This window comes from Protopterus annectens, chromosome 3.part1 (genome assembly GCF_019279795.1).
Source record: "Protopterus annectens isolate FY-2018-M chromosome 3.part1, PAN1.0, whole genome shotgun sequence".
Lineage (NCBI taxonomy): Eukaryota > Metazoa > Chordata > Ceratodontiformes > Protopteridae > Protopterus > Protopterus annectens.
In genome coordinates, this window is record NC_056732.1 from 51158973 (window position 1) to 51180559 (window position 21587).

The following is a 21587-nucleotide window of genomic DNA, read 5'->3' on the forward strand; positions in this document are numbered from 1 at the left end:
CCAAGTTGGAGTTGGTGCTCTACGGGGCAGTCTTATGTTTTTAGCCCCTCTGAGGTACTATTTTACCAAAGGATGAGAAAAAATAGGTGGATCCGTGTTGTAATTAGCAGAGATGGCAGAGGCATGGATCTTAATGGATGAAAAGGAGAGGCCCTTGTCCAGCATCTCAGTCAAGTATTGTAGTATCTGAGGAATATTTGGGACAAGAGGGTCAAGGTTGTGATCCTGGTTCCGGGCATAGAATCTCTTCCATTTATCCGAATATGCTTTCCTGGTACTAGGCCTTCTGGCCTCCAGAATGACATCCATAACAGCTCTGGAGAGAGGCATTGTTTGCTTGACTAAGGAATTTGCCATGCAGCCAGGTTTAAAGTCTTGAGCTGGCCGCGCAGTATCTGATTGTTTTGCTGAGTCAGAAGATGTGAGATTTGAGGCAAAATCCATGATGTACCTTGTGCTAAGTTCTTTAAAATTGGGTGTACCAGTGTTGGCGTGGCCAGTCTGGGGCAATCAGGATAATCTTTGGCCTTTCTTGTCTGGCTTTTATGAGTACCTTTGAAAGGAGAGGCAGTGGTGGGAAAGCGTATACTTGTAGGTTTTTCCAGCTGAATGACAGGGCATCCACATTCCATGCTTGTGGGTGGTAAGTCCTTGTGCAGAATTCCTGTAGCTGGCAATTCATTGGGGATGCGAACAGATCTATGTCCGGGCTCCACCATTTCTGTGTTATCATCCTGAACATTTGTGGATTTAATTTCCACTTGTGTGGATCCATGATGTTTCTGCTCAAGTCGTCTGCCAGTGTGTTTTTCTCTCCTGGCAGGAATTGTGCTTGCAGATGAACTTGATAGGCTATAGCGGTGTTCCACAAGGTCATGGCTTGTCTGCAGAGGGGATATGAATGAGTGTCCCCTTGCTTGTTTATGTACCACATAACTGTGGTGTTGTCTGTCTTTAGAAGAAGTTGTCCTGGATGCAGAAGGTCCTTGAAAGCTATAAGAGCATTTTGTACGGCTAGCATCTCTTTTTGATTGATGTGAAGATGCCTTTGTTCTGCGTTCCACTTGCCCTGAATACATTTTCCTGCCATGTGTGCTCCCCAGGTGTAATCCGAAGCATCTGTTGTCAGTGTTTGCCTGACTGTGGGTTGAGTGAAAGGCTGTCCCTTGTTGAGGTGACAGGCTTGAGCCCACCATCGAAACTCCTGTTGAAGGCAAGGAATAAGTAGTATTACTGAGGTTCTCCGGTTCGATCCTCTGCTGGGGTGCCTTCTGTGCGGAGTCTGCATGTCCTCCCTGTGGTCGCGCGTGTTTCCTCCGGGTGCTCCGGTTTCCTCCCACATCCCAAAGACATGCTGTAGGTAGATTGGACACACTAAATTGGCCCTAGGTGCGAGTGCGTGCATGTGTTTGCCTTCTGTGGAAGGTTGGGCGCCGGGCTGGCAACTCGACACTGTAAAAACTCTACTGTCAATCATGAGCAGACAGGTGATCCGCTGTGGTGACCCCTAACCGGGAAAAGCCGAAAGAAGAAGAAGACTGTTTCCAAACTGTGACAGTGTTGAGACCAGACACACTTTAGGTACCATTGTAGTTTCCTCATATGCAGTTTTGTATATGGAATTAGTAGTATGCAAGATGCCATGTAACCCAAGGCCTGCAGAATTTTTCTTGCAGGGAGTTGAGACTTTGTTGCCATTAATTGGAAATACTGAATCAGATGTCTTTGCTTGTCTGGCGTGAGATAAGCCATCTGGGCCGTTGTATTTAAGCTAGCACCCAGGAATATTATTTCTTGTGAGGGCACTAGTTTTGATTTCTTTTCGTTTACTGTGTACCCTAGGCAAATTAGCAGTCTTTTTACAAACGCCAGATGCTTTAGAAGAATGTCTTTGCTCTCTGCTTGAATAAGGCAGTCGTCCAAATATGGGTAAATTTGAATTCCTTTCTGTCTGCAAAATGCAATTACTGGTGCCAGGCATTTTGTAAAGACCCTGGGCCCAGCAGATAAGCCAAAGGGCAGTGCAGAGAATTGGTAGTGCATTGAACCTGCTAAGAATCGGAGGTATCTTCTGCAATTTTGTCTGATAGGGACATGCAGGTATGCCTCCTTGAGGTCCAATGCTACGAGCCAAGCTTTCTTGCCCAGCATGGGAAGAAGCTGCTGTAGTGTCAACATTTTGAATTTTGGAACATCCAGGTAAGTATTTAGAGAAGAAAGATCCAGAATGGGCCTCCAGGCTTTGTCCTTTCTAGGAACCAGAAAGAGTCGAGTAAAATCCTTGTCCTTGTTCCTGTATTGGTACCTCTTGAATAGCTCTCATGTCCATGACTGCTGTAATTTGCCTTTGAGCCTCTGCCCATTGATTTGGTGGCAGATTTAGCATTCCTTTTAACCTTGGCAGAGTGTGAAAGTGGAACCTGTAACTTTGAGACACAATATTGAGAACCCATTTGTCTTTGGTGATTAATTGCCAATTGTGACTGAAAAGTGTCAGTTTTCCCCCCAAGGGGGCTGCCAAGAGAGAGAGATGTTTGGCAGCTGTAGTGGGAAGTCATTGGGTCTGCTTTTTATAAGGTTGAGGCCTGTCTTCCCCTTCTTTCTGGGTTGAAGTACCCCATTGTCGAGGCCTAAGTACCTTGTGGTTGACCTCTGCCTCTTGGACATCTGTATCTGCCCCTTTGAGGTCTGCCTGAAACTGGAAAGGACCAATTTTTTGTTGGCCAATTTCTGTTAAACCGAGGAGGCTGAACCTGTAAGAAATCCTTCACTGTTTGCATAGATTTTGCTTTATCCTCCATTTTCTTTAATACCTCTTCTGTCTCAACTCCAAATAAAACATCCTGCTGCAAAGGTGCATCCAATAACTTTGCTTTAACATGATCTGGTAAGGTCTGTTCTTTTAACCAAGCATGTCTTCTAATGACAGACCCTGTAACTGCTGCTCTACAGGAGGCCTTTAAGGAATCAAAATCACATTGCAAAGTATGTTTTCCCACTTGTTCAGCTGCATGCAATAAATCCTGCATTTCCTTATAGTTAGGAAGTTCTGAATTTGGAAGCATTTTTTGTTTCAACTGAGACATCAAATATTGCTGATATTTAAGCATGTGAAACTGGCAATTTAGTGCTCTCACTGCTAAAGTTGCAGATGTGTATACTTTCTTCCATCTGTCTAATGCCCTGGAATGTCTGTCAGAGGGGACTGGATTTTTTGCTGTAGAGGCCTTTACCCCTTTGGGACCCTGGGAAATAGTTTCAGGGTCAGCAACAGGGCTTTTATAAAGGAATTTGAGAGAGTCAGGGACTCAGTAATATCTGTCTGGCTTAACTGGAGCTGGAGGTAAAGAATCAGGATTTAAGCTGGATTCAGCATACACATCATCCACAATATCTAACACTGGCAGAATAGCAAGGGGTCTGTGTTGAGGTAATAAAAGGAAGTCTCTGAGCCTTTTCTTGGATTCTGAGTAATCCTGGCCCTCCCAATGGAAATGCTCCCGCATGGTATGTAAGGTTTCCCCAAAGGAGTAGTCCTCTGGAGGAGAGGCTGAAGGAATGGATTCCTCAGCATCAGAATCCTCATAAGGGGGGTAAAGAGTATCCTAGGTCTGAGGATGAATCAGAGGAGATGGACACCTGATCGGATGAGTCATAATCTGCATCCTGTCTAGGCCTTTTCTCAGGAGGAGGGTGGGACCCCCTGATCAGAGTAATAAGGTCTTCGGCCATTTTGAGCATGTGTTTCTTAGGCATGGAGGCCTGTGCTGGTGAATGTTGAAGCTGTTTCTTTGGTTTAGATTTAGCAGAAGATTTAATGGTTAACGGAGTAGGCCTGAAAACACCCTTTGAAGCTACGGGTTATTCAGGTACCCCGGAGCCCTCAGAAGGGATAGTCTCGGTAGGTCTCAAGTCTGGTGTATCCGAAGGCCCAGCCATCTCCACGAGGGAGTCAGAGGTGGCCTGTGGTTGGGCTGGACAACCGGCGACTGGCCTAGCAGAGGCTTCGTCATCAGTTTTGGGCCTCGGATGCCTGCCCTTGTCTTTGCACTTTTTGTGTATTCCGGTCATCGGTTGTTCTGACGGCATGGTGTAATTGAATTTTCTGCCAAAATAATGTCAGGCAAAATCAAAACGACGTTTAATAGTGCACTTGTTAAACCTAGCACAAAACCGACAACCAGTGATGTCGTGGTCTGGGCCTAGGCATGGGATACAATAGGAATGGAAATCCTTATGAGGTATTTGCTTCCCACAAGAAATACAATTATTAACTTTTACTGACAGTTTCCCCAACGGGGTACTTAGCTTTGTGGAAGACTTCGGTTCTGGATTCGGAATGAAAATCTCAGGAGTCGGCCAACCGGCACTTGCAAACTGCTTTTGCATCAGGCACCGCGAGGTAAGAAAGACTGAAGAAAATGGCATCGGTTGCATCTGATATACCCCTGGCGCACTGACGTCAGGGAAGAAGCGACAGCAACCGACGCCGGACCAAGACTTTGGAACTCGGGCCGACTGCGGGACCGCCTGATGGCAGGATAACCCAAGTGTGATGACTGCAGCGGCGTAACACGATGAACATCTTTAGAAACTTTGTCCAGTACATGTCATACTATCAATAAAGGTTAGTACAGTTTTCAAAACTGGTCTGAGACTGAACAGATGAAATATTGGTAACTTCTTCGAAATATCAATGCCAAACTTGTGTGTGATGTCTTTCCATTTACACTGACAAACCAAGCATCATAGAAACTTCCATTTTTTCCACGGTCAGATCTATTTGAGCACATGTATGATCAATAAAGATATATTTGCCAACTGGTTCGGGGTTGCCATAATGCTTAAGGTGTTTACCTCATATACACAAGGTATAGGGTTCCATTTCCACCTTTAAAGTGAAATTGCCTAGAGTTAAAATGGCCAACATGGGCAGTTAGCCTTGTATTTACCTATGAACTATTTAAGCCACTCTGTGTAGCCAGAGCCCTTCCCATCACCTCCTCTTCTAGGCAGTGCTGTGTCAGCAGCTGTTACATAAATGGTAGCTCACACACTATGAGTCATAATGCAAGCAGTCACCAAAAACAGCAATCTTTGTTCTGCATGGTGTCTATTACTGGGCACTGTTGAATTCAGCAGCACTTACAGTAACTGTTAAATTAAGTAGAGATTTTACACCACCACTAGGTTGACAAACCTGTTGTCATTAACTGATCTGTCATTTTACATGGGCAGTCGAGTTTATGCTTGAGCTTTCATCCTTGATGGAAGCTTACCAGGGATAAAAAAATTCTGTGAATTTATAGGGAGTTTAACACTGAGCAATGTGACATCAAGTGGATTTGACAGTATCAAAATGACAGTTACACTACACAGGAGTTATTGTGGAATAATCTTAACATTGCAATCACAAGCCACTTAAGCAATATTGAAAAATACACAGGAATTAGAAAGCATCAACAAGGGATTACAGCAATCAACCTTCTAAAAAGCCAGTAAGTCAAAAATCTGGCAATCAGTCTTATGAACCTACCACTTGAGTATCCATCAAAATATTCCACAGTAATTCTGAATTTTCTGCTGCTATGGTTTGTTATAAGACGGTAGTCAGCTTAAAATAACCTGAATAAAGTGTCTTTCTCCTTCTCAGCTGTGGCATTCTTCCCACTTACACAATATGAAGCTAGAGAACTTCTTTCTCAGTCAGTCCATCTTGAAGACTTCTGGACTTTAACTAGTACCACTATTTGAATTACTGAGTGCCCCAAATTACAACCATTAAATCACATTGGCCTATTAATGCACATTAACTATTGCAACATTATGCTTGCTAACTCTCGTACTGTGACACACTAACGACCAGAGTGCTCCCAACGCCTTCTGAAGGATAAAAGAATACATATCAGTTGTTAACTGAAGCACAGCTTCGGGGATTATACACTTAATCAGGGAACAGTCGATAAACTACAGGATCCTGCTTTGGCATGGATTCCTTTTGTTTCCATTTGTCTCTCTGTTTTACAACATTTGCTAGATATTTTACAATACAGTTTATGGTGACAGATTATGTTTGGCAAGGCAATACATCCATTTCTAAGGAAAAGATCAGACTAGCAGATTTGATATTCCGTGGGGGTTCTCATTCAAGCCCCAAGCACTGGCCCAATGAAACTTCTCTCTTGGACAGCGAGATGGAAGCAACGCCAATAAGGAGATGATAACAGCTGTTACAGGACAAACCTTCACTGCTAGGCAAAACTGCTACAACTTGCTGGAACACCACCACAACGTACCACACTGAAAAGTCCTTTATTTACCTAGGTTTCGTTCGTTCCTACGAACTTCATCAGAATACAAACAACAGTTTTTCCACCACATATTTATACTGTTTTAAATCTTCTAAATTGGTTAATTGATATCAATTCCCTTTGTCCATTCTATTAATTATTTCATTCCTTAAAGGGATACCAAATTTAACTTATAAAATGGTGGTTTACATTAAAATCTGCTCCAAAACACCAATAAATTGTATAACTTATTTACATTTAAAAACTTAAACATATCCTAAAACATTACAATTATATGTTGCTTTACATAACCATTTATATGATATATATGCAACATTATAAATACAATGTTTATATGATATATATGCTACATTATAAATACAATGAAAGCCTTGGGTACCAAATGCATCATAACCCCTGAAAATTTGGGCTTAAGGTCATATTGACACACCTTGTTTAAAAAATCTGTCTGACAATTTCTGTGTGTTTGCATGTGGTGACATACATAAACGTATATAGACCAGAGTATTGCGGATTCAGACAGATATAACTGCATTTTGTTAATGTAAAGCACCAGTTTAAAAAGAAACTCAACAACTCACCATCTGTTTGTTTGTGATGTACTAGCTCCACGTTTGCTTGTTTACAGCCATTGCCTTTCAGTAAACAGTTTTCTAAATGATCTGCAGAATCTAAATTAAGACCACAGATCCGAGCCAAAGCCCGTGAAGATAAGGGACCATCTTCTTTTTGGTTGCACTCCTGAGAAGAAAATAAAAGACATGAAAAGAAAAGAAAAAAAAAACAATGCAAAGGATTTATGTATGAGGATTTGTTTTATGTATATGTAAATTAAAATCCACCTTACCTTAAATGAGCACTTTATAACAAAATCATCTTAAGCAAAGTATGCCAAGAAACTTTAAAACCCAGGCTGCCACAGGATCTTTTTGATCAGACCTCATTTCTCATCAACCCTAATCACAGATAAGGGATGTCAACAATAAGTGGGATTTTGGTATAATGGTTAAGCTGTTTACCTTACAGACACAAGGTACAAAGTTTGATTCTTACACGTGGTAATTGGCTACGTTTAAAATGGCCCACAAAGGCAGTTAGCCTAGTACTAACCTATGAAACTAAAAACAAGAATAATCTCGCATCTTCCAAATATGGGGAATGGTTTAGATATAATGGTTAAGGTCTTCACCTCATGGATACAAGGTACAAAGTTTGATTCTAACCTCAGGTTACTGATTAAACTTAAAGTGACCCTTCAGGGCAATTAACCTAGCATTCACTTATGAACCTGTACACATACTAAAACAGACATTTTCAGCTTTAGAAGCTGCCACAGCAGGTTTCTTTCTATTAAGAAAGGCAGCCTGTACAAGCTGCATCTCACTTTCAACAGCCTTTGCAACTACAAAGTTTTAAACACCAAAATGTTTCAACAGCAGAGGGAAGCTAAATGGTTTAAAGTCCAGAGTTCGTCTGAAGAGGTAGACACATCGTTAATCATTCAATTGCTGCTGCAGAAGCCCAAGTTATATAGAGTTATAGTCATCGGTAAATACTAGGCTAACAACCACAGGAGCCTTTTTAAGCCTTGCCATACATCCCAAATGTATCCAACAAACGTTGGTGCCCTACAGTTACGTTAAGGGGTATGTGTAAGCTAGGACATGGGTGTTCAAACATTTACAGAATATGCCTCTGTCCATTAGAGACATAGGTGACAGACCAAGAATGAATTTTCAGTTTCCTATCTACTGGTCCAAGTTAAGCTTGAATAGGGTTAGGGAAGGGCTCTACTTCATATGCACTGTAAGAAAAGGGGTGTTCTCTGAGACACATACCTGTCCCTCCAACATGACTTATTAGGTTTAAGTCCCTGGATCTAGTAGTTCTGATGCTATTTGTTTTGCAAATATGTTAAAGGTCCATCAGACCGGGATCCACGGTGCCTTATATGCCAGGCATAGAGCATTCCTCAACAGTCTGTAGGAGATGGAGCTTTGAGGAGGTATGCACAGGACAGGTTGTTTATGCCCTGTATTCTTTTTGTGAGGATCCTATGTGGACTTTTCAGTTGTTGCATGTGCCTGGTCAGGTATATACCAAAGAGGGCATTGATTATGGGGTCTGATGAGGGTTGAATACACTGGAAAGATAACTTCCTTGGACCTAGATGCTATGCCCTTTGTTTACAAGTTGAGAAACACAGAATGATTTCCTAATTACCTTAAACACATGTTCGAAGAAAGCCAGGTTACTATCCACATATGCTCCCAAATCCCCGACTACTGGGTCTACTTTTAAGGGTATGTTATCAATGATGTAGTTCCCTGGGGTACCTGACTTACAAAGGATACCATTATGAATTTCTTCATATTGAATTTTAAACTGTGACTTTGGCACCAGTTGTTTGTTTGTGTTAGCTCTTCCTGGAGGATATTAGTGTCTTGGAGGGATTCTATGAATGCTTCTAGTTTAGAATCACCTGCAGAATTAGTCAGCCAGAGGTCCTTGACATTGGCTTTGACTTCCGAGAAGTAAAAAAATGCCTTTGTCTGCACTTCAACCCATCAAAATCACATACTGGAGTGAGTGTTCAGCATCAATATAGCAGCAAGCTGCTGGTCTTGTTAAGGATATGACCCCACTTGTGAGCTTCCAAAGCTTTAGGGCACCTTCCACATAACTTAGCCACTGTTCTGCACAAGGTAGGCAGGACAGACTCAGTAGCTAGGGCGTCAAAATTTCAAAACGTTCTTGCTGATGAAGAGTACACTACTGTGCAGGTTTTGGGAGATCGACCTTCTTCTGCTAGTATTTTCTCAAGGCTGGGTAAATTAAAGTTCCCCATTATGAATTACTTTCCACAAATTAATACTCAGAAGGAGAGTGTTCTACTTTTTAGTCAAACATATTTTTTCTACTAGACTGGATTTTTTTTAGTGGTTGTCACCAAATCCATTAGCTTCTGAGGTAAAAGTTATCTTATGGTTCTTTGAGGGAAATTCCTTTTATATTGTAGTATTTTATGAGTATAACCATCAATATTTTCTTTATTTTGCACTATTCAGGAGTTTTTCATGACTGTCATTTAAATATCTTACCTCAAAACCTGAATTCTAGACTTCCAAGATGGTTGCACACTGAGTAAAGTACAGTTGCGTACACTTACCATAAATGTAGATGTTCAAGTGTATTCACTGTTGCAGTCATTACATTTGGGTTATCTGCTTGCAGTAGCCCTCAGTCGGCCTGATTACCAAAGTCTTGGGTCCTGCGTCGGTTGTTGTGATCTTCCATGAAGTCAGGTATTCAGGGGCATAAAGCATGCAGCCAACGCCATTTTATCAGTTTTTCTTGCCCCAGATGTCAGGTGCCCCCATAATGGGAAGCAATTATATACAAGGTTACACCTCCAACAAAAAGCAAATACACCAGAAAGCTTTAAGCATAGTAAACAAGAATAGAGGTATAGACAACAGAAGTCAGGGAGGCTGGAGAGTGGGCAACCAGGACTGCAACAGTGAATACACTCGAACATCTACTTTTATGGTAAGTGTACACAACTGTACTATGTTCTTCGTGTTTCACTGTTGCAGTCATCACATTTGGGCAGATTCCCAAAGCCAAGGATGGGAGGAGGAAATTAGATAGCATTAGGACCAGTAAGGCCCTGCAAGACTGCAGTGGCAAAGCCAGCTCTGGATTTAGAAAAAATTGGCAAATGGTAATGCTTGCTGAAGGTATGTACAGAACTCCAGGTAGCAGCTTCTAGGATGTCCCTGGTAGGGACACCTCTGAGAAAGGCTGTAGAGGTAGATGCAGCCCTTGTTGAATGCGGTCTTATCCCCTGTGGGACAGTTTCCCATGGTTCTTATAGCAGAAATTAATGCAATGGCCTATCCATTTAGAAATGGTTTGCTTTGAAATGGCCTTCCCCTCTGCCCCCTGCAGCAAATGCCACCAGCAGCTGTTTAGATTCCCTGAGAGGTTTAGTCCCGTCCAAGTAAAATCTAAGTTGTCTGTGTACATCTAAGGAGTGCAGTATACGTTCCCCTTTGTTCTGTGGATTAGCAAAGAAGGTTGGCAAATGAATAGATTGATTAAGGGCCACACTGGACACTACCTTGGGCATGAAAGAGGGATTGGTCCTGAGAGACACCCTGTCCGCATGAAAGATGATGAAAGGCTCCACTGCCATAAGGGCCTGTAATTCAGAAACCCTTATTGCTGAAGTGATGGCTAAAAGAAAGGCTGTTTTCCAAAAAAGGAATTTCAACTCTTCACTTGCAGCTGGTTCAAAAGGAGGAAGAGTGAGTTTTTCCAATACAAAGTTAAGGTCGCAGGCTGGGGTTGGGGCTCTCCTGGGTGGTCTTACGTTTTTGGCCCCTGTGAGGAACTGCTTGAGTAGTGGATGAGAGAGGAGGGGTGGTTCTGTGTAGTAATGAGCTGAAATGGCTGAGGCATGAATTTTGATGGAGGAAAAGGAAAGGCCCTTGTGAAGCATCCAACTCATTCACTCCGGAGCAGCTCTTTTGAGTGTGCACCTTTAACCCCTAGTGGGCGTGGCTTAAGCCTTTAAAAACTAAGTTATCACCTTAGAGTTCTAGAAAACTCTCATTGAAAGAGGTCAAATATCAATAGAGTTGTGTCTGCCATCACATATGGCTCAAGCCAAAATATCCTGGTACCTTGTAAGTAACATGGTTTTGGAATTATTAATGAAAATATGAACAATCCATATTTGACGCCTAGAGGAGCAGTAGGGGTTAACTGCAGAAGATGCCTGGAGGAGCACTCGGCTGTAATGAGGTATTGATGAATCTGAGGTAAATTGGGCGCTGCTGTGCCCATCCCCTGACTTTGGTTCCAGGAACAGAATCTTTTCCATTTTCAGCATAAGATTTTCTAGTGCTAGGCCTCCTTGCCTCCAGAATGACATCCAACACTTGTTTACTGAGAGATGGTAATGGAGAGATCAGGTAATTAGCCAGGCTGCCAGGTTCAGGGTTTGAAGTGGAGGGTGCAGAATCTGGCCCTCCTGCTGGGACAGCAGGGTAGGGGTCTGAGGCAGGTGCCATTGTGCCAGCAGTGACACACTGCACAAGAGGGGGTTCCAGTGTTGGTGTAGCCAGTCTAGTGCAATCAGTATCATCCTTGGTTTTGTCCTGTTTGATCTTTAGTAGTACCTTGTAGAGGAGAGGCAATGGAGGAAAGGCATAAACTGATACATTTTTCCAGGTGAAGGACAGGGCATCCACTTTCCAAGCTTGTTTGTGGGGAGTCTTTGTGCAGAATCTGTCCAATTGGTAGTTCTGGGGGGAGGCAAACAGGTCTATATCTGGGCTCCCCATTTATCAGCATGTTGAATGTCTTTGGCTCCAGTTTCCACTCGTGTGGGTCCATGAGATTTCTGCTTAGTTCGTCTGCCAGTGTATATACATTTCCTGGCAGGAATTGAGCCTATAGGTGTACTTGGTAGCTTAAGGCTGTATTCCACAGAGCCATGGCTAGTCTGCAGAGAGGGAATGAGTGGGTTCCCCCCTGCTTATGTACCACATAACAGTGGTGTTTCAGTCTTTACCATTAATTGTCCTGGAAGAATGTGGTCCTTGAAGGCTGTCAGAGCATTCTGCACAGCTAACATTTCTTTTTGACTGATATGCAAGTGCATTTGACTTGGGTTCCATTTGCCCTGAATGCACATCCCTGCCAAGTGAGCCCCCCATGCATAGTCTGATACGTCTGTTGTTAGGGTTTGGGCGGCAGGGGGTAGAGTGAATGGCAGCCCTTTGTTTTGATGAAAGGCCTCTGCTCACCAAAGGAACTCTTAACTGTAGGCAAGGTATGATAGGAATCATTGCTTCTAAATCCTGAGAATGTTGACACCATAGGCTTTTTAGATACCACTGTAGTTTCCTCATATGCAGTCTTGCATATGGAATTAGGAGAATGCAGGAGGCCATAAACCTCAAGGCTTGCAGTATTTGTCTTGCAGATAGCAGGGTCTTTGTGGCCATTAGTCTGAAGTAAGCTGTCAAATGAACTTGTTTCTCTGGTGTGAGGAAAGCCATCTGGGAAGTTGTGTTCAAGCTTGCTCCCAGGAATACAATTTGTTGGCAGGGTACAAGATGTGATTTATTTTCGTTTATGGTGTACCCCAGACAAGTTAACACCTTTTGTACAAATGCCAGATGATTCAGAAGTATGTCCTGGCTTTCTGCCTGAATTAGACAATCATCCAGGTATGGGTATATTTAAATATTTCTTTGCCTGAAAAATGCAATGACTGGCGCTAGGCACTTTGTGAATACCCTGGGCGCAGTAGATAAGCCAAAGGGCAGTGCATGTAGCCTGCTTTGAAGCGTAGGTATCTTCTGCAAGATTCACTGATTGGGATGTGCAGGTAGGCTTCCTTAAAATCCAGTGTTGCCAACCAGGTATCCTTGGCTAGCATAGGAAGCAACTGGTGAAGAGTTAGCATCTTGAATTTTGGGATCACCACAAAAAGTGTTTAAGACAGAGAGATCCAGGATAGGATGCCAGTAGTTGTCTCTTCCGGGCACCAGGAAAAGTCTTGAGTAGAAACCTTGTCTAATTTCCTCTTCTGGGACAGTCTGAATATACTTAAGACAGACAGAACTTGCTTTTGAGCCTCTGCCCACTGATTTGGGGGTAGATCTGGTCAAACGTTTGGGGTTGGTAAAAGTGTGGAAGTGGAATCTGTATCCTTGGGAAACTATATTTAAAATGAGTTTTCAGTTTTTTGCCTGCAGAGCAATCTTTCCCCCTAAAGGAGCAGTCAGTTGAGAAGGGCTTGGAAGTTTTAAAGTTAAGTCATTGAGACACTTTAACCACAGGGGGGAGTCTTCCTACTCCCTGATTTGGAAGTGGGAGCCCCCTACTGCTTAGTTCTGTGCATACCTTGGGACTGAGGCCTGGGTACTCTGCTGGTTCTGGGTTTGGACTGAGAAGGCCTGGAAGAGGCAGGAAAGGACCAATTCTTAGAGGGCCAACGCCTACTGAATCTTGGAGGCTGTACTGGCAGGAAATCTTTAACAGTTTGCATAGATTTAGCTTTTTTCGCCATCTTTTTAAGTACTACTTCTGCTTTGTTACCAAACAGGCAGTCCTGGTTTAAGGAAGCATCCAGCAATTTAGCTTTAACGTGATAAGTCAAAGATTGCTCCTTAAGCCAAGCATGCCTCCTAAGTACAGACCCAGTAACAGCAGCCATGCAAGATACCTCTAGTGAATCAAAACCACATTGCAAAGTATGTTTGCCAACTTGTTCAGCAGAATGCATTAAATCCTGTAAATCCTTATTTTCAGCACAGTCAGGAATCAACATCATTTTCTGTTTAAGCAATCCATTAATATGCTGCTGATACTTTAACATATGAAAATGGCAGTTTAAGGCCCTAATGGCCAAGGTTGCAGAAGTGTATACCTTCTTACCCCATCTATCCAGCGTCCTGGAGTCTCTATCAGAGGGGGTAGGATTTTTGGCAGTAGTAGCCTTAATGCCCTTGGGTCCCTGTGAAATGATCTCAGGATCTGCAGTAGGATTTTTAAAGAGGAATTTGTGAGAGTCAGAAACCCTGTAATATCTATCTGGTTTTCTAGGAGCAGGAGGTAAGGAGTCAGGGACCAAGCTAGATTCCGAAAAGGCATCATCAACAATGTCCAGTACAGGGGGGATAGCTAAAGGCCTGTGTTGGGGCAGGAATAAGAAATCCCCAGGCCTCTTTTTAGAATCAGAGTAATCCTGGCTTTCCCAGCAGAAATGCTCCCTAAGAGTATGCAAGGTTTCACCAAAAGAGAAATCCTCTGGAGGGGAAGCAGAGGGAATATTCTCTGCATCAGAATCCTCATAGGTAGCTAAGGGTAAATCCTGGTCATCAGAGGAAACAGAAATTTCAGAATCCTGATCAGTAGAATCATAAGCAAATTCAGTCCTAGGTCTCTTAGAGGGGGAAGGTTGGCTTCCCTGATTAAAGTAATAAGGTCTTCAGCCATTCTTATTTGTTTTTTAGGCATAGAGGCCTGACCATGCAGTCTGAGCGTCGTTTTTCTAGGCATGGATCGAGTTTTAGGCCTTGAAGAAGAAGATGGTGTTGGTTTAATATGCAAGTCAGTAGGCCTGAATACACCCTCAGAAGCCGGTGCCTGCACAGTGGCTCTGGACCCATCCAAGGTAGAGACATCCGCAGGTTCCACAGTTGAAGCATCTCGCAGCATACCGGACTCCGGATGGGTCTCAGTAGAGGCCTGCAAATCTGACGTAGCGGGTATCAGGGACTGCGAAAGCACCTCACTGAGTACCAGCGAACTGACTACTAGCTTAGGAGAAGCATCGTCGGAAGCTTTGGACCTAGGCGGCCTGTCTCTGTCTTTATCTCTGCGTTTTTTCGGAATGTCGGTAGTCAGGTGGCTTACCGAAGCCCTATCTGGGTAATTGAACAGAGTACCAAAATATTTAGAAGCGCAAATATACAGACAACGAATAGTTTCTTGTTTAAATAAGGCACAAAACTGACAGCGAGGTATGTCATGGTCAGGTCCTAGGCAAGGAATACAGTAGGAATGAAAATCTTTTCAAGGTATTTGCTTTCCACAAGAAATACAACTAACTTTTACTGACATCGGTTTAGAGCAAGAAAAAGTTTCCCCAACAGGGTACTTAGCTTTAGTTGAAGACTTCGGTTTTGAAACTCAAAAACGAAAATTTCAGGAGTCAGCCGACCAGCACTTGCGAACTGCTTCTGTTTCGGGCACCGCACGGCAAGAAAGACTGGTAAAATGGCGTAGACTGCATGTTTTATACCCCTAACTACCCAACGTCATGGAAGATGAGACAGCAACCGACGCAGGACCCAAGACTTGGATAATCAGGCCGGCTGAGGGCTACTGCAAGCAGATAACCCAAATGTGATGACTGCAACAGTGAAACACGAAGAACATCAGCTTGTTTTTAGCTCTCCCACTGTGAAAACAGAAATTCAGCAGAGAAAGCCAGTAGACTTGTATTTATGGGTAAATTTCAGTAACTGGCTAGTAAGTGCACTGTCTGGATGCCAGGAATATAGAAGACCAAGAAAAAAATCAACTACAAAAAGTGAGGAAGAAACGAACAGTGACTGGGGAAAGCAATGCAGTAAAAAGCAATGCAAACTTTAGACAAGACTTCCAATAACCTACAGGAAGATATAAGACAAGTGGACACAGATCTGATTAAAATAAACAAAACACCAATGGAGTATATCAACACAAACAACAAAAGGCTGGAATTATGCTATACTTAAGCTCTACTTTAGTCATCTTCTCTGTATCATAATTTCAGCTCCTTGCTCACTTAAAAAAAAAAAAAAAAAAAAACTTTTGCTGTTTTTACAAAACGTTTTCTTGTACTTATAAATACTTGTTATGTTTCATATTACTGCATTTGTCTGTATAATCTCTGGAGCTTTTCTCCTCGGGTCTCCAATGAAAATGGGCTGCTGGGTCAGTTGGACCAACAAGCTTAAATGTCAAACAAATAAATATAACTAAAATAAACAAACATGGACATTTAATTGAAGGTCTTGAAACACACCCAATAACTATTTCAGATCATGTGCCAATAATAACTAAAATAAAAATGCAAGGCAGTTAGATAAAAATGAGACAGTGGAGCTTTCCCACCTATTGGTTGGAGAGAGAGGAATTTAAGGAATGGGTTTTGGAATTAATTCCAGAGCTACTAAAGAATATAGAATTTTCTTCTGTAAATATATCTAAGGAGTGGGATAAAACTGAAGTGGAGTTTAAAACTAGGGTGGAAATAAAGGAATGGGCAATATGGTTAAGTAACAAGAATGATTTAGAGGGACTGACAAATGTTAAAGTATTGCAAAACAGGGGGAATCTCTCAGAACAAGAAAATGAGCAACTGTGGAATGCTCAACCGAAAATAAGGGATAACATCAATAATATGCACGAGTTTAGAAAGATTGCTGTTAAGCAACTGTTTTTTGCTAATAATTCTAGAGCACAAAAACTTTTAGCACGACTCAGGCAACAGTAAGTAGAAAGGGCCGTCACCAAGCTTAGGGAGCCTATATAGCAAGGAAGATAAGAGATCCTGTAGCGGTATTAGAAATATTTCGTACATTTTATGAAAGTTTGTATAAAGCAGAGAAATATGGAAATCAAAAAAGGCACAAATGGAAATGTTTATGGAATAATTAAATATGTCAAGGTTAGGGGAAGATGAGGCTCAATTACTAACAGTTAGGATAGGAAGAGAATTGAGATAAATATGGCTATGTATCACCAGTCTTCAGGAATAGATGGTATTCCCGTGGAAGTTTGGAAGCTAGGAGGGAAGAAACTGATAAAGATCTGGAAGGTTTTGTTTAACAGTATTTTAAGAGGAGAAGTACCAGCATTCCTGGAAGAAGGCAGTGGTAACGGTAATACTTAGAGGGTAAAGATCCATTGGATCCAACTTCATACAGGCACATTTCAATACTAAACCATGATTATACAATGTTTATGTCTACAATGGCTACAAGAATGGCAAGAGAGATACCAAAATTGATACATATGGATCAGTGTGATTTTGCAGAGGGAGGCAAACATTTGACAATATTAACAGAACACTGACATTGAGAGGGAAGCAGAATGTAAGAAAATACCCCTGTTACTGTTGGATCTTGATGCAGAAAAAGCATCTGCATCTGACAGAGTAGACTGGGACTTCATGAGCAGGGCAATGGAAGCATTTGATTCCCCTGATACAATTATAAGGTTGATTATGAGTATATATATATATATATATATATATATATATATATATATATATCTGGGGTCCTCTCTGATGACGTCTGCTTGAGTAGAGGAACCAGGCATGGTTGGGTCCACTTTCCCCTTTGCTGTTTGGATTATATTTAAAACCACTGGCAAAGAAAATAAGGGACTCAGAAATTTAAGGATATAATTGGTATGGTAGTCAGGAAAAGCTGCCTCTATTTGCAGATGATATTAATCTATAAATGACAAAACGAGAAAGTGACATTACAGTGTTGTGGAACATTTAAGACAGACAGTTTCAGATATTTTAAGGATACAAAATCAATGAAGCTAAAACAAAGGCAATAGCGCTAAATTATGTTCCCATAGACGAATTGGTCCGACAATATCCATATTTATGGGGACATGATAAAATTAAGTATTTAGGAGTATAGATTAGAAATGACTCTGTTGTGGCAGCTAAGGATATGTGAGAAGATACTAAACAGAAGATAATACAAAAATTGAGAAACTGGAAGCTTTTTATATGGATATGGATACTAAAATACAAGCAATTAAAACATTTTTAGTCCCTTTAGTCTTATACACAGGTCAGGCATATTTTTATCAACCAGAGGAGAAGCTTTGAATAGCAATTAAAAAAGTGTTGAAGGATTTTATCTAGGAAGGGAAGACAACAAGGGTCAAGTGGGATAAGCTGATTCTTCCAACAGAGCAAGGTGGACTAGGATTACCCAATTTGAGGGATTATTTTAGAGCAACACAGTTAATAATGTTCCATCTGTGTTGTCGATCTCCACTATTCCTTGACCGTGGGCTCAGTTCCGAACCTTGGAACCCACTCGGCCATGTACTTCAGCTCGCACCTTTCAAACTCTCGAGCTAGGCTTTACCCATAATGCTCCTCTCTAAATTACCTCAGATCGAGTTTGCCTAAATTAGTGGCAGACAAATAGTAAATAGAAGAAGAGACCAGATATGTGTCCCTATTATGAAGCCAGTCCTAAGAGAATTCAATACACTAAGAGTCTCAGGCTGGGGGAAGGAGGGAAGGGAAAGATTAGTGAAGATAGACAACACAGATGGAACATTATGGTAAGACATAACTTCTTTACCTGACGTTGTCAATCTTCACTCAATCCATGACTGTCGGACAGAGTTCCCAGCTACCTGAATCTTGGAATCTAAGGACCATCGAACCGAATGATGCCCAACTCCTAGAAATCTGATCCAATTTGTAATGAGTGATAAATGTATGAGAAGACGACCATGTGGCTTCTGCACAAATGTCATCCAGAGAAGCTCTGGCGTGAAAAACTGCAGAAGCTGCTACAGCTCTATTTAAGTGGGCTTTAACAGGACATGGAAGGTGAAGTCCTTTTAAATGGCAAATAAAAGTGATACAATCTCTTAGCCATTTAGCTAAGGTCAATTTAGTAGCTGGGTTACCCAAGATAAGAGAGGAAAAGGCAAGAAATAATTGGTCAGATTTTCTGAAATCCTTAGTTTTGTGGAGGTAAAATTATAGTTGTCTGTGAACATCTTAACTGTAGAGAGTATTCCCCTTTATTGGAAAAATTAGGGAAGAAGGCCGGTAGTTGCAGGGTTTGACTATTAGATTCTGAGACTACCTTCAGTAAGAAGAAAGCATTAGTCCTGAGGGAGACCCTGTCTTTGTAAAATATTACATAGGTTTGCAGGACAAGGACTGAATTTCAGAAACTCTTCAGACAGAAGTTATAGCCACTAAGAACAAATTTTTCCAAGTCAGAAACTTTAAATCAAATGTAGCTGATGGTTCAAAAGGGGAGTGAGTAAGGAACTGTAGAACCAGTGTTAGATCACATGAGGCAATGGGCTCTTTAAAGGGAGGTCTTAACATCAGGACTCCCTTCAAAAAGACTTTACAAAGTTTATGTGACATGAGAGAAGAGACTTCAAAATTGGTAGGGAAATCAGATATTGCAGCTAGATGGACTAATTGTCGAGGCTGAAGAACCAGTTTGATAGAAGTCAAATAAAAAAATCCAAAATTTTATATACAGGGATTGTATAAGGGTCAAGCTCATTACTGAGCGCCCATCTAGCAAATTTTTTCCCATTTACACTGGTACAGTTTCTGAGTAGAAGGTTCATAATGAGCCACAATGATATGACGGACAGGACAGGAAAGGTAAGAATCCCTGACAATCATGGGAATTGGAGAAGCCAAGCAGTGAGCTTGAGATGTTAGAGATACGGATGAACCATTCCTTCTGGATGAGACAATAGATCCATAGCTGGGTCCAGAATCCAAGGTTTCCAAAGTAGATGAGGCTAAAGGAAGGGAAAACAAACTTGTCGAGGCCAGAATGGGGCAATGAGGATTATTGTGTTCTTCAACCTCTTGGCTTTTGTTAGAAATCGAGATATCATGGGAGTTGGTGGAAAGGTATAGAGGAGACCGGGGGGGGGGGCAGTTGTGGAGAACAACATCCCTCGGTGACTCCCTGAGTGAGCATCAGGGCAAAGTAACTGCTGCATTTGTTCAGAGGGAACGCAAAAAGATCACAGCAAAGTTGGCCTCAGAGACGGAAGATCTTTTCTGTCACTACGTGATTGAGAGACCACTCGTGAGGCATCAAAATAGTCCTGCTCAGCTTGTATGCCATCATGCTGGAGCTCCCTGGGATATAGCTGCCATGAGAAAGCGGTTGGAAGAAATTTGCCATTGCCAAACTCTGACGGCTTGTAGACAAAGTGGGCAAGATTTGGTTCCTCCTTGTTTGTTGCTGTACCAGACTACGGACATGTTGTCCATCTGAATCACCACTGTTCCTAGGGGAAGGGCATCTTGAAATGCTTGCAATACTAACAGCACTGCCCTCATCTCTAGAACACGGATGTGCAGAATGGCCTCTAGTTGGGACCAAGTGCCTTGAACTGTCCTTCTCAGATAACCCCTCCCCCCACCCAATCAGGAAAGCATCCATGGTCACTATGGCTTGGGGGGTGTGGAAGACTGAATTGACAGCCCAAGAGAATTTTGTTGGAGTGGAGCCACCATGATAGTTCCTGTTTGCAGCGATTGGTAATTAAGATATTGTGTGACATAGGCTGATCTATCGGAGATTACTAGAAGGCTAGCAGCCATTGTAGGATTCACATGTGATATCTGGCTAAGGGAACTAGAGTGATTGACGCTGCCATCAAGCTTAATGCTTGTAGGACTAATCTGGCTGGAACGCTTTTGTTCTGGATAATCTTGTTGACTTGTGACCTGATTCTTCGTAGTCTTTCCGATGGGAGTGAAGCAAGACCTGGAACTGTATCTAACAGAACTCCGATGAATTTTAGTTGTTGTGATGGTCACAGATTTGACCTTTTGTAATTTATTGCAATGCCTAGAGAACAGCAAAGATGCAGAGTGTAATCCTTTGCCCATTCTAGATGACGCCTGGTGGTACTGGTAAGGAGCCAGTCATCGAGGTATGGAAAATCCAAAATGCTTGCAGTCTGAGATAAGCTGCTACCACTGCCATACATTTGGTAAAAACCCTGGGGGCTGTGGTGAGGCCAAAGGGCAGTGCTCTGAACTGGAAATGACTGTCTCCCAGCCGGAAGTGCAGGAATCCTCTGGAGCGTTTGTCCATTTTTACATGATAATATGCATCCTGAAGATTTATACAGCACATCCAATTGTCTTTTTCCAAGAATGGAAGCATTGACTGCACCAAGACCATCCACAATCTGGCTTGCTAAACTGCCTTGTTGAACCGGCTGATATCCAAAATGGGTCTCCAGTCTCCTGTTTTTGGGCACTAAGAAGAATCTTGAATAGAACCCAGATCCTATTTGGTCTGGGGGGACTTCTTGGATGACTCTTTTCGAGCAGTTTTTGAATTTCTACTACTGCTGCCTCCCTGTGACTGGGTGGAACATCTGGGAGTCTTCTTTGGGTTTTTGGACTTGAGGAAAGTGGAATACTGTAACCTCTGGAAATGATTCCTTGCACCCATTTGTCCGATGTTATTTGTTGCCAGGGGGATTGGTGTCTGGGATAATCATCACCCGACTGCCTCCAGAGGAAGGCAATCGGGCCTCTGTTCAGGAGTGCTGATACAAGTTACCAAAGAAGGAATCCCTGGACCCCTGATTCTCTGGGCCTCCTCTGCCTCTAGGATGGCATCTTCCATTTGTACTTCCCCCTCTGCCTTGGGGAAAGTCTTTGCCAGGTGTGTCTTGAAAAGGCCCTTGGGATTTTTTGAACCATACTCTCCCACTTCTCTGGTTCCTGGAATAGGACTCTTGAGGAGTGGAGAAATGTACACCTATGGCAGAAAGGGTCTTCCCACTTTTCTCACATCTGACAAGTGTTTCTTTCACTTTTGGTCCAAATAGGGATGATCCGTTAAATGTAGCATTGACGAATGAAGATGTAAATGGCTCCGCAAAGTCACACAAGCGCATCCAAGCATGTCTCCTAATGGCTACACCTGAACCCGC

At 42.3% G+C, this 21587-nt stretch overlaps 1 protein-coding gene across 4 annotated transcripts in view; it reads right to left on the reverse strand.

Annotated features, from left to right (window-relative positions):
• Positions 1-21587, reverse strand: part of RAD54B (RAD54 homolog B) — a 1676581-nt gene that overhangs the window by 812303 nt on the left and 842691 nt on the right. For all 4 annotated transcript variants that reach the window (XM_044066559.1, XM_044066560.1, XM_044066556.1 and 1 more), the window contains exon 3: positions 6893-7052. In XM_044066559.1, coding sequence (XP_043922494.1) covers positions 6893-7052 — 160 coding nt within the window. The remainder of the gene's footprint in view (positions 1-6892; positions 7053-21587) is intronic.